Source organism: Budorcas taxicolor, chromosome 17 (assembly GCF_023091745.1).
Source record: "Budorcas taxicolor isolate Tak-1 chromosome 17, Takin1.1, whole genome shotgun sequence".
Lineage (NCBI taxonomy): Eukaryota > Metazoa > Chordata > Mammalia > Artiodactyla > Bovidae > Budorcas > Budorcas taxicolor.
Window position 1 is genome coordinate 46,826,582 of NC_068926.1, and position 13,169 is coordinate 46,839,750.

General features: G+C 40.7%; 1 protein-coding gene across 1 annotated transcript in view; it reads left to right on the plus strand.

Moving 5' to 3' along the window:
• Nucleotides 1-9,325, plus strand: part of RIMBP2 (RIMS binding protein 2) — a 301,212-nt gene extending 291,887 nt beyond the window's left edge. The window contains exons 21-22 of the mRNA XM_052654524.1: nt 6,409-6,543; nt 8,658-9,325. Of these exons, the coding sequence (XP_052510484.1) occupies nt 6,409-6,543; nt 8,658-8,846 (324 nt within the window). The 3' untranslated portion in view covers nt 8,847-9,325. The remainder of the gene's footprint in view (nt 1-6,408; nt 6,544-8,657) is intronic.
• Nucleotides 9,326-13,169: the final 3,844 nt, after the last annotated feature.

Consider the following 13,169-nt stretch of genomic DNA (forward strand, 5'->3'; position numbering starts at 1 on the left):
ATTAGGCACACGTGGTATTTCAAAGCTCCTCTGCTGCAGTTTCTGATTTTTAAGAGAATAGTTTTTAGTGAGACTGTTCATGCTGTTACCAACCAGGGTTCTTGGCCTTCCCCAACCAATAGAAATTGATCAGAGGTCAGACAAAAAATTCAGGTAAGGCTTTACTGGGGCCCCTGGTGCACAGCGGGGAGCCAGAACAAACGACAGGTTTGCTTGCTTGCTCTCAGATGAGGGGGACGAGCGTGTTCCTTACATGGGTTGAGGGTAGAGGTGTGTCCATGGGTCAGACCGGAAGGGTAGCTTAGGTGGTTTGCCCACCCCTTAGGTGGTGGTATGTGCAGGGGGCATGCGAGGTACCCTGCTTTTGCTCTCAAACCTCTGCTTTTACTCTGGGCTCTTCAGAAGTGGCAGTTGGGTTTTTTGCTCTCTTTGTACCTTGGTGTCCATAGTTTGTCCTAACTGACCCCTTGCATGCAGTTAGTTTTAGTTCCTTCTAGCTTCTTTGTGTTTTGATGCTGGAGGAAATGTTTCACCAGGTGCAAACACTGCAGCAAAAGGTCCCAGGCTCCAGGTCCAAGCCTGTCTCAGTACTTTGTCCTTATGTTACAAATATTTCTTTTTCTAGGTAATCATCTGCTTTTTAAATTTTCCTTTTTGTGTGTGGTTTTGTTGTCTTTTCTTTTATGAAGCAGAAGTTTAAAATTTTTATGTAAATTTTTGTTTTTCAGCCCTTGGGAGGCATGCTTAAAAGTCCTTCCAGGTGATAGAAATAATCATTTTATCTTGGCTTTTCACTTTGATAGCTTCATTTTCACATGTAAATCTCAAGTGTCTAACTTTATTTCTAACTAGAGAAACTAATGTCCCCATGACACTTATTAAATAATCCATCCTTTCCTACTGTTTAAAAATCCCACCCTCTTCTGTGTACTACACTCCTAGTACACAGAATGTGTAGGACACTCCCAGGTACACAGGACCTAGACTGTATCCATATCTCATGCTACTTGATTCTCTCAATTATTGTGTTTTTATAATTCATTTTCATATTTGGGAGGGATCTCTTCACTAGGATCCTACCCCACAACAAAGCCATAGTACTTTATTTAGAGGCGCATTTAGTTTTTAGAGGAAACTGGGGAGTTTTTAGATAACATGACATTGTCTTTCAACTCCAACATAGGTGTGTCTGACTTTTTCTAAGTTTTTCCTTTCATCTGTTCATGAATTTATTCTTACACATCCTTATATATCTTTTACAGTTCATTCTTATAGTCTTGCTATTATGATTTTTCTGGTATATATTTTACTGGTTATTTAGAAAACATCTTGGAAATGTGTGTATACATATGTATGTCTGTATCTGTTTTGTGTATATGTATGCAACACACGTGTGTGTGCATATATGCATACATGCAAACACGTATGAATGTGTGTACGTGTGTGTATGTATGTGGGCATGTGCATGTATTTGCATGTCTGTGTATGTGTGCATTTTATGTGTATGTATGTGTGTGCTCTCTGTGCCTATTTACCTGCATGCATGTTTATATTCCCCTACAGATCTTTCTTCTGGATGCATTTATATCCACTGTCATCAGTTGGTTCTCTTGGGTTCCCTGAGTCAAGACATTTTGCCTTTTTTCAATATTTATCAGTCATCTCTTCTTCCTGTCTTACTGCATCATTGAGAACAGTTATGAATAGTGAGGATAGGGGACCCTTGACATTATGTATTTTAGTAGGAATATCACTAATCTTTACACTGTTATGTGTTAGGCTAGACTATCAATAGAGAGATGGTCTTTATAGTGTTAAGTATCCTGTTTTCACTTAGTAAGCTTATTTTTTTCTCAGTAAATAATTGACCATGGTATACCACTATTTTTTACAATTATTTTTAAAGAGCTATATTTGATTTGCTAACATTTTATTCAGAATTATATTTATGTTCCAGAAATTATATTGGAATATAGTTTTTGGAATATCTCTTATATGGCTTTTGGTATCAGGATTATGCTAGAATTGTGAATGAACTGATAAGCTTCCAGTATTTTTCATGATCTGGACAGCTAAAATGACAGTTAGGTCTTGTAACTATGTAAGGATTATGTCCAAAAGATCTTTTAGGTTCATTGTGTTTTTTAGGATGCGGTTGTACAAAAGTTTTCATTTGCTTACTTAAATGATTATATTCTTATTGAGTCAATTTTTTTAGACTCTATGTATATTTAGAAGGCCAGACCTTTCATTCAGATATTCAAACATCTAGACAAAACTGGACATAGTATTATCTGGTTATTTAAAAATATTTTTCTACTATGAGCTGCATGTTTCCATTGCTATGTTATGTTTTATCTCTTTGTTTTCTTGGCTAGCCTACCTAAATTTTGCATGATAGTAGGAATCAGATCTAAATTGATATGAAATGTACACTTTTTATTTATATCTCCACCAAATGGCTTTAGTGTTATTTTGTTGGTCTGATTTGCTGAGTAGACTGCCCAGTCCACTTATTTTCAATTACTTCTTATTTGATAAATGAGAACTGGGGATATCTAACTTGATACCAAAAATCTCAAGCTTCACCAAACTTGTGTTGTCTGACATTGCATGCAATCTTGAAAGCTCTCATAAGAGCTAACTTTTTCTAAAATATACTCCTGTGATCTCTTCCCAGTCTCTCCTCAGTTCCAAATATCCCATAATGAACAGAGAGTAGATGGAGGGACCTCTGTTGTCCACCTGGGCCTTCCCCTCCAGAATCCATAGCATCCACAGTGAAGTCAATCACTTGAGACTTCCAGCACCCTATTATGCTTCCACCCTTACTTAGCCCGTGTTAACCAGGTGCTTGCATGGTGCAGTGTTTCTACACCCAGACTCTTAAGTCATGTACTGTGATAGGTCAGAAGGAAATTGGCTGCACAGTAGCAGTCTAAAAGCATTAAAGCCAGCAAAGAAGGAGAACTATGCAAGCATGACTGGGCTTCATGCTGACTGTGCATGAAGAAAATGGGGCAGTTGTAATGTTTACTGCCATTTAGCCTAACATAATCCAATTCTGTTTGAATGTAAGGTCTTGAGACGGTTTGTATTTGGCCTCAAACATAGAAATGAGGCTCAAAGAGGGAGATCTGAGTGTGAAGGGTGTACAAGAGGGAGAAATGTTAGGTTTCTCTTAGAGAAAGTTATAGTCAAGGGTTCTGCAAATTGACTGTTGAAGGGAAGTGGGAGCCCCAGGGGGCTTGGTGACGTGTCACCAAGAGTCCAGGGTACAAGCTATGGAATGACCCAGGTGAGGAACAAGGGCCTGAACTGAAATGGTAACTGAGACAGACAGACACTGAGGGCTCAGATGGTTAGTTGGGACATCTTCCAAGAAGATCTCAAGGTTCTGCCTTAGCTGATGGGTGCCCTGGGTAAAACAGGAATAAGGACACTGTTGAGAGGGAAACATGAAATACTGAGCTTGAGGCTACAGAGCCTCTCCAAGATGGAGGAGCACTCACGCCCCTGGAATGTTCTAGTGATCACATCCGACGTTGGTGTCACATGCACTCCTGACACGTGATTTAACAGAGCTGTATGAGGGAGGCTCAGGAGGAAAGAGAGGGAGCACTGTAGAGACAGTAGCCCATGCTCCATTCAGTGAGCCCAGGGCAGGGTTCAGCCTGGAAGCCTGAACAGGCAGGAGGGTATCGATCTCTGGCCACACAGGTGCCTGCTGTGCTGTGAGCACCGTACTGATGGGGGTTTGTGTGTAAAGCTGTGTTTCCACAGGACGTAGTCCTCAATCATGAGCCAACTACTCCATCTGGTGCTCGCCCAAAGAAAGTCATTTTCTGATGCTGGAGGAAAAAAAAGCTGGCTGTTCAAGAGTTACTGGGAGGTCTGGACTGTATAGAGATTCCAGTGTCTGTGTATTGACGTTATCTGCAACCTTTGATATGGAAGAAATCACCAGGGACACAGGCACAATAAAAGATAAAGGTGTCCTAGAATAACACCAACAGAGAAAAATAAGCTAACAGGAGAGCCTGAGGAAGAAGGGTTGAAGCTGTCACAGGTGAACAGACTGTGAACAGACCTGAAGACTGGAATCTTCAAGGTCAAGGCAGAAGGCAGGTGATAGCTGAACTGGGCAGGTGGATTTGGGGCTCAGGAGGGATTACTGCATAGGAAAACATGGGCAGTACCTGGACCTGCCTCTTTTTAAAAAAACTCATTTTAATTGTGATAAAACATATAAAACACAATTTAATCACAATTAGTGTATAGTTCACTGGTGTTAAGTACACTCATATTGTTGCACAACCATCACAACCATCCACCTCTAGAACTCTTTTCATCTTGCAAAGTTAACACTGTCCCCAGCACCCACCTTTCTTCTGTGTCTATGACTCTGACTACTCCAGGAACCTCGTGGAAGTGGAATCATTCAGTGCAAGTCTTCTTTTGACGATTCACCTAGCGTGATATCCTCGAGGTTCATCACTGTGGTAGCATAGCTCAGATTTTCCTTCCTTAAGGCTGAATAATACTGCATTGAGCCACACATTGTTTATCCATTCATCCACCAACGCACAGTTAGGGTGACTCCATCTTCTGGCTATTGTGAAGAGTGCTGTGAATACAGGCATACCAGAATCTCTTCAAGACTCTGCTTTTAATTCAAGTAAATACCCAGAAATGGAATTGTTGGATCATATAGTAATTTTAATTTTTTGAGGAACCAGCATACTGTTTTTCCATAGTGGCTGTACCGTTTTACAGTCCTACCAATAGCATGCAAGTGTTCCGATTTCTCTGTATCTACACCAGTATTGCCATCCTAATGCGGTTTTGATTTTTGTTTCCCTAATAAATAGTGATGCTGAGCATCTTTTATGTGCTTGTTAACCCTTTGTACGTCTTTGTGAGAAATATCTATTCAGGTTCTTTGCCTACTTTTTAACTGGGTGAATTATTTTGTAAAGCTGTAGGATTTCTTTATATATCCTTTGTAACTCTTATTAGATAATGACTTGCAAGTATTTTCTCCCATCGTGTAGGTTTGCTTTACACTCTGTTGGTCATGTCCTTGGATGCATATTTTTAATTTTGATGTTGTGAGCTGTCACTTTCAAATTGTCATTTCCTAGACCTATTGAACAGAGAAACAGACTCCCATGTTGTCTGGGGCCAGTTTTGAACTTGGTTTTGGGTTCAGCGGGGCAGTTGGCCCTGGGTGGGGACTGACATGTGGGCTGTGAACCTCTTGATACGTCCGGTGCGCAGCTGGTCTAGGCCTCACATGCTGTATTGCTGGTCCTGCTGACAGTGCCCGTCGTCTCGCTGTTCACACTGTCTGCACTGTTCGATGAACCCATGGTAGACAAGGTGTGAGTAGTAAAGCTGGAAGAAGACCTGAGGAGCCGTAGGAACTGCAGACACGTTTATTCTTTCCTGGCTCTCGCAGCAGCCACAGCATAACCTAAGACAACACAACCTCTCTGCTGGCTGACGCAGCAGCCACAGCAGTATTGTCTCCTGGCTGACGCAGCAGCCACAGCAGTAGACACGCCGTACTCTCTCCTCCCACGGCTGACACAGCCGTGATGCACCAGTGACACGCCTGCTTTCTTTAGGTGGTGCTCATACAGGCGTACCGCACAAAATAGCCCCTGACCAAGCGAGTACCTCATGACGCCCATGCGCAGTGCTACAGATGATCTCAGCTGTTACATCGTCACTATTTACACTATGTGGGACGAGAGAGCCTGAACCCGCCATCTTGGCTAATTAACTCTCTCCCCACACATGCATAGGCATGTTACTGAGTAGAAAGGTATCAACTGAAGCAATCACCTCTAAGGAGGTATCGACAGTTTCATCTTCCTCTATTGTGTGGATCCTTATAGTGAGACTGTAGTAAAGCATAGGATGAACCATACAAGGGGGAACTGGCTGTCCCTTCAATCCTGCCTCTGCCCCCACACCCCCCAGCTCCCCTCTCTCAATGTACCTGAGCAATAGTATTTTACAAGTTCCCTAGGGACTCAGAGGTCAGCCAGAGCTGAGAACTATGAAGTGAGATGCTCTCGAGGAGTGTTTCTAAGCATTGCTGATCCTAAGACTCACCCAGGCCTCTTGGCTGGAACAGACTCTTCGGCTCCACCATAGACCAAATTGAGACTTGGGGTGGGGAGGGGGAAGGGGGGAGATGGGCATGACCCTGAACTTCAAGCACATGGCCAAGGTCATTCTTGTGACCAGGGGAGTTAGGAAACACTGGCGTCCCGAGCTCTACCACTTTTGAAACATGATAAACTCACTACTCTGAGCTATATCTCTTTAGCAAAAGCAAGAAGTGGGTTTCTCGGAACAAGGGTCAGTCATTCTTCTTTCTCATCTCTGTGTTTCTAGGGGGAGCTTAATGGGCAGAAAGGGCTTGTACCTTCCAACTTCCTAGAAGAAGTGCCTGATGATGTAGAAGTCTACCTTTCCGACGCGCCATCCCACTACTCGCAGGACATGCCAATGCGCTCCAAGACGAAAAGGGTAAGCACAAGCACTCAGCATGTTTGACCCCCTCCCGCTCTGCCGTAGATGGTCTAATACAGCCTGTGCGTTGCTCTTTTATATCTTAGGCCGAAAAGCATAGACCCTGAGTTTTTTCTCTGCCCTTCCATGGGGATTGTGCCCCAAAATTCTAACCACGTTTATTTGTTCCACAAAAATGACCCTTTCATCAGCCTGCTTTACTCACGAAGGAACTTCCCATCCTACATCCTAAGTGCACATCTCAGTTTGATCAAGAGTGAGGAGGGGATGGCTAGTCCATAGATTCGGTGGCAGTAATGATCGTTTGCCCTGTTAGGACTTTAACAGATCCTCTGAACAAAGGTCAGAGAACTTCTCAACCATATATAACTATTAGATGACATTCATGTTTAGTGTCTCATTTTTATTTTTATTTCATCACTGCGAGTTTTTATATATTATATTTTTATATATATATATTTTTATTTCTTTGCTCATCTGCTTGGAAACAGAAGAAGAGTGTTCATTTCACACCTTAATCAGGCAATGTAGCCTTCACGTAAGTGAGCAACTGAAGATACCTATAAAGATACCAGCTTAAGCTACCTTAACTGGACCAATGCGGTAGTCTTAAGGCTTCACTGTGGGGTTAAAAAAAAAAAAGAAATATGTCTCAAAAACCCATTGGACCTAAAGTATTACTTGGTCTCAGTTGTAAAGCAACTGAATTTGCAGTGAAATAAATCATCTTTAATAATTATTTCCTATGATTTACATTAAGAATATTTGAAAGGCCAACATTGGGAACATATTTCTTAACAGGCTAATTGTTTGTTTACACAGAGTGTTCCAGTGTCTACTCATAATTAAAGCTGCATATTGCATTGTTAGCCACTCTTGGAAAAAGCACAACCTAATAAATGTTTACTATGGAAATTTTACTTTAAAATAAATGCAACTCGAGATCGAGCTGAGTAATGAACAAGAGGTGATCTAGAGTTGGCACTGAACACTTCCCATGCTGGCTTGAGCAGCAGACGGCTTTTTCTTAAGTGACCACCCCTCTACCTTACAGGAGAGCTGGTGCTTCTCCTCAAAGCACAAGTGAGTGTCCTGAACACAAAAGCGTTTGGTGGAAGACTGCTCTGTTGGTATACCAATGCAATACTAAGTTTAATGAAACATGCAGCTCAAACGATTGCATTAGATGGAATAGATGGTATCTTCAGGTGTACTTTGGGATGCTTTACTAGGAGTTTTCCATTAGAATTAGACCTTGATTTTAAATCCAAGTAAGCTTGAAGCCCCTTGGCTCATATCATTTGCCTGTTGAATAATGAACACTCATATTAGATAGAGGTTTGCTCTGGTGAGGTAAGGGAGTAAGAGGAATTCAGGCATGCCCGGGACCAGAAACGTGGGTGAGGCCAGTTGTCATGCCTCCCATATCGTTCTGCTCTTGCAAAGCAGCATTAAGCACTGACGTGTACAAAGTCCTACCATGTGCGCTATATTGACAAAAAGACATCTTTAATATCTTGGAAATAACAAAAGCATACAATAAGGGCCTTTAAGCTTTCTTTGATTGTAATTAAGGTTCATTTTAGTTTTTTTTTCTTTCAACCGGTGTGCCATCTCCAATGTTTCTACAGTATACTAACTAATCCAGGAATGCACTCAACAATGTCAGGGTTTTATATACCCAAGTAGTTTTCATATACAACAAAACTTTAAGAACTTTTGTGTTTAAGATTACTTTTGTGTTTAAGATGGGTACTTGGCCAATACTACTCTCAACCTAATTCAAAATAACTCTTTTTTTTCCTGCTCTTGGTCTTAGTTTACAAAGTAAATTATTACCTAGCTTTGTTTTGCCAAAGCAATGGCCACCCCCTCCCCGGAGACAAAGAAACTGAAAACCCAACATTGATGGCTAGACCCCTGTAAGAGATATGCCCTGGGAGAGGTGTGAGCCTCTCATGGCATACTTTAACCCTTGAAAGAAGAAATGATCCACCCTTACCTTTCCTGGTGGGAAACGGGGCAGTGTGGTGTTTCTGATGTTACCGAGTGAGCGGATGGATGTTGTTGGCGCTCGCGCACTCAATAAACTGTAACAATGTACCTACTAGGTTCCTCCTGAGGGTTCAGGTACAGCAAGGAGAGCGCCATCCCCCACAGTACATCTCCATTCGGGGTCACCTACGTCATCTATGGGTACTGGTAGTCCTGGGAGAGGCAGGGAAATGTCCTCGAAAAAGAAAAAGGGGCTGCTTTCCAAAGGCAAGAAACTGCTGAAAAAGCTGGGTGCAGTGAAATGATTCATGTGCTTCCGGACAACTTCCAAATCTATGTAATTTTCTTTAATTCCAAACTAGGGCTTTCATGACTCAAGTACTTCCTAAAAAAAACAATCTTCTCCCCTGACACCAGTAGAGAAATGCTCTTTGCACTACCATCCACTTTAAGCCCAGCGCCAGGACAAAGAGCTGCTGGTGCTCCCACCCGCCTCCGCCCACCGCTCTTATTAGTGCCCGGGCTCTGGCGGGAGCTGGGCTGTCTCGTGAACATGCAGGGAGCCAGTAGCTCTTTGTAGCTCACTCCCTACCTGGGATTCCAGTCTTTGTGCATTTGTCATCTGCCCTTAAAGGAATGATTTCAACCTCCCTCCCTTTTCCAAATGCTTGCCTCATAATGCATAACTCTCACTTTAACTCTGGTCTTGAAATTCCTAGTTTAATCGCCTTGATGTTCTGCCTTATAAATGCACAATGATTTGTACTGTCTAATAAAAACTACGGTGTACACTTGGTATGTGTCGTGCATTCAGTGCTCTCATCCTCACAGACACAGTGGTTGGAAACCAAGTTGTGCAGGCTGCGCAATTTCAGATCCTGGCTTTTCAGCTTTTAAAGCAAGCCAGGCAACACACAGGAAATGTTTACCTATTCAAATCATTCAAAAAAGAGGAGAGGAGATAGCTTTGGTAAAGTACCACACTTCTCCAACCTGCCAGAAACCTGGTAATATTCATTGCTTTCAGTGTTACATTTTGTGGCATATGGATTTACGTTACTCTCATTATTTGTCAAAATGCCATACACAGTCAACAATGAACAGCACACACGTAAAGCAATCCACATAATGCATAAGCCACACCAAAAACATCCTAAATTTAAGTCTCTTCTAAATTATTCCATACCAATCTTCACCATTGGCACTTGAACAAAAAACAGATTTACAAAGTTGTTGGCAGATGTATTTGATGGTTACTATTTTGTAATTCTTGTCCACTTGTAAATTGTTTTTACTCTTTATACATACTTTTCAGACTGCCTTTCTTTTGTAATTTATGGAAGGTTTATAAATGAATGACAAAGCTTCCCCCATTGTGTCTTCAAAAACTATATTGTAAATTGTAATATAACAGTATGTGGTAGATTTATTAAAAGGAAATTACTCTATGTGTGGTTAAGTTCTGCGTGGGTGTGTGCATGTGTACAGCTAGTGTAAAATATTTTATAGAAATAAAATTTGTTATTTTATACAAAGCCATTTATTCTGTATGTTTGTTTTAAACACTTTTTAAAATAATAGCAGCATAACTGAATTCTTTTCTCCTGTATGGACAAGAAAAACTCTATAACATTACCTTTTAGGCACTACTGTTTTTCTAAAATAATTCTGACCTATGTGTGGAGAGTCATTTACAAAATGCTCTCACCCTTGCATTATTGGTGACAGTCCACTCAGTGGCAAAAAAAATGTAATTAGCGCTGAGGCATACTCTCGTGAAATACTCATGAGCAGCAAAGACGTGGAGAGTGAGTTCAAACCATATTCATAACATCTCCCTCCCTTTGGCAACTCTGCAATTCAAATGATCTTAATACAGAGCTACACCAACTAAATACAATAAAATACTACTTTTCAAAGCATTTTCCTAAAAACCTTATTTTAAAATCCTCCAAATAATAGGATTTATTCTCACTAACAACATGCAAGATGAAAATATAATTCAAATTCATAACTTTATGAAACTATGTATGAACATGTAAAATTATAACTTATCATAATGCCATTCCAAATGTTTTCACCTACTGCATTAACAGAAAAGGTTATGTTGGACTAATTGATGACAGAGAAATACTGAATGATCTTGCTTACACGTGGAACCTAAAACAGTTAAACACTTAGAAGCAGAAGGTAGGATGGTGGCTGCCAGGGGCTGAGAGTGGGGGAAATGGGAAGGTGTTGGTCAAAGGATATGAAGTTTCTGGAAATTTAATGTTTAAAAACAAGCTAAAATGCTAGATTAAATGGAGTGTCTTAAAAAATTTTTCAATCTGAGAAATACCAGTATAAGAAATTAAAGTCTATACAACAGTGTGAATGTCTTTAATGCAACTATAAACTTAAAAGTGATTGAAATGGTAAATGTTGTTATAAATATTTTACCACAATAAAAAGAAATCGATAACAATTCTTTAAAAAAAAAAAAAAAGTAAAAGTAGAGCCAGGATTAAATCTTTTGAACACATCTACAAGTTTCCTAAAATAGGAAAATGTAGGCAAACCCAAAGTGATCCTGAGCTGGACTCAGCTTTGATGAACACTACCAAACATTTAAGGAATACACAAGGCAAACTGTATACAACTTCTTCCAGAGAAGAGAGAAGAAAGAAAAATGCCCACACTCACAAGGCCAGCATTATCCTGTTACCAAAATTAGACAAAGACACTGTAATAAAACTACAGACCAATAGCATCATGAATATAAATTTTAAAAATTCCTTAACAAAATATTAGCAGATTGAATTCAACAATATATAAAAAGATGATATACTCAACTGTGGTTCATCCCAGGAATGAAGGTTGGTTGCACATGCTGAAGAAAAATCTATGTGTTTCACTGTATTAACAGAACAAAAGAGAAAAGCTACTTAGTCATTGCAATAGATGTGAGGAAAGCACTGGAAGAAATCAACACCCATTCAGGAAACTAGGGAAAGAAAGGAATTTACCTTAGCTTGATAAGTTAACAGCCAACATATGTAATGGTGAAAGACTGCCCACTCCCCCTTTCTGTCAAAAACAACACAAAGATATCTGTTTGACTACACCGACTACAACACTGCACTGGAGCTTCTAGCCAGAACAATAAGGAAAGAAAAGGAAAAGAAAGTTACATGCTTTTAAAAGAAAGAGTAAAATGGTCTTTATTTGCAGGTGCCATGATTTTTCATGCAGAAAATGTTAAGGGATCTACAAAAGGCCATGAGTACTAATAAAGTGAATCTGGCAAGATGACAGGGTACAAGGTCAACATACAAAAATCAGTTGTAGTTTTGTAAGAGAAGAGGGAGCAGAGGACCCAACGGTTAGTATCACTGACTCAATGGACATGACCCTGAACAAACTCTGGGAGACAGTGGAGGACAGGGAAGCCTGGCATGTTGCAGTCCACGGTGTTGCAAAGGATTGGACACGACTTAGCAACTAAACAACAATAAGCTGCATATTTCCTATAAATTTCCCCAACAGGGACCAATTAGACAGAAATTAAAATATAGATATGTGAAATAAAATAATAGAATTAGTTGTGTAGCACCACAACATGGAATTTTTAGGGACAAATTTAACAAAATACACACAAGACTCGGCTTTCCAGGTGGTGCTAGTGGTAAAGAACCTGCCTGCCAATGCAGGAGACGTAAGAGACAGGGGTTCAATCCCTGCATTAGAAAGATCCCCTGGAGGAGGGCATGGCAACCCGCTCCAGCATTCTAGCCTGGAAAATCCCCTGGATAGAGGAGCCTGGTGGGGCCCAGTCCATAGAATGGCAAGAAGTCAGACATGACTGAAACGACAGCACAGCACACAAACAAGACTTGTATACTAAACCTGTAAAACATTGCTGAGAGACTATGAAAAAACTCCAAAACACAGATACATAATATGTTTATGGTTTGGAAGGGTCAGTATTGTTAAACTGCCAATTTCTCTCCAAGTAGATGTGCTGATTTTGTGAAATACTGGTCAAGGTTCCAGCAGGCTTATTCTAGAAACTGACACACTGATTAAAAAGTTATACAGAAATGCAAATGACCGAAGATAGTCAAAACCATTTTGAAAAAGATGAACAAAGTTAAAAGGGTGGCACTGCCTAATTTTGAGACTTATTATAATGCTAGAGCACCGAAGAATTGGTGCTTTTGAACTGTGGTGTTGGAGAAGACTCTTGAGAGTCCCTTGGACTGCAAGGAGATCCAACCAGTCCATTCTAAAGGAGATCAGTCCTGGGTGTTCATTGGAAGGACTAATGGTAAAGCCGAAACTCCTGTACTTTGGCCCCCTCACGCAAAGAGTTGACTCATTGGAAAAGACCTTGATGCTGGGAGGGATTGGGGGCAGGAGGAGAAGGGGACGACAGAGGATGAGATGGCTGGATGGCATCACCGACTCAAGGACATGAGTTTGAGTGAACTCTGGGAGTTGGTGATGGACAGGGAGGCCTGGGATGCTGCGATTCATGGGGTCACAAAGAGTCAGACACGACTGAGCAACTGAACTGAACTGAACAGTAATCAAGACAGTGTTATTTTGTGTAAAATATAGACATATAAATCAGTGGAACACATAAA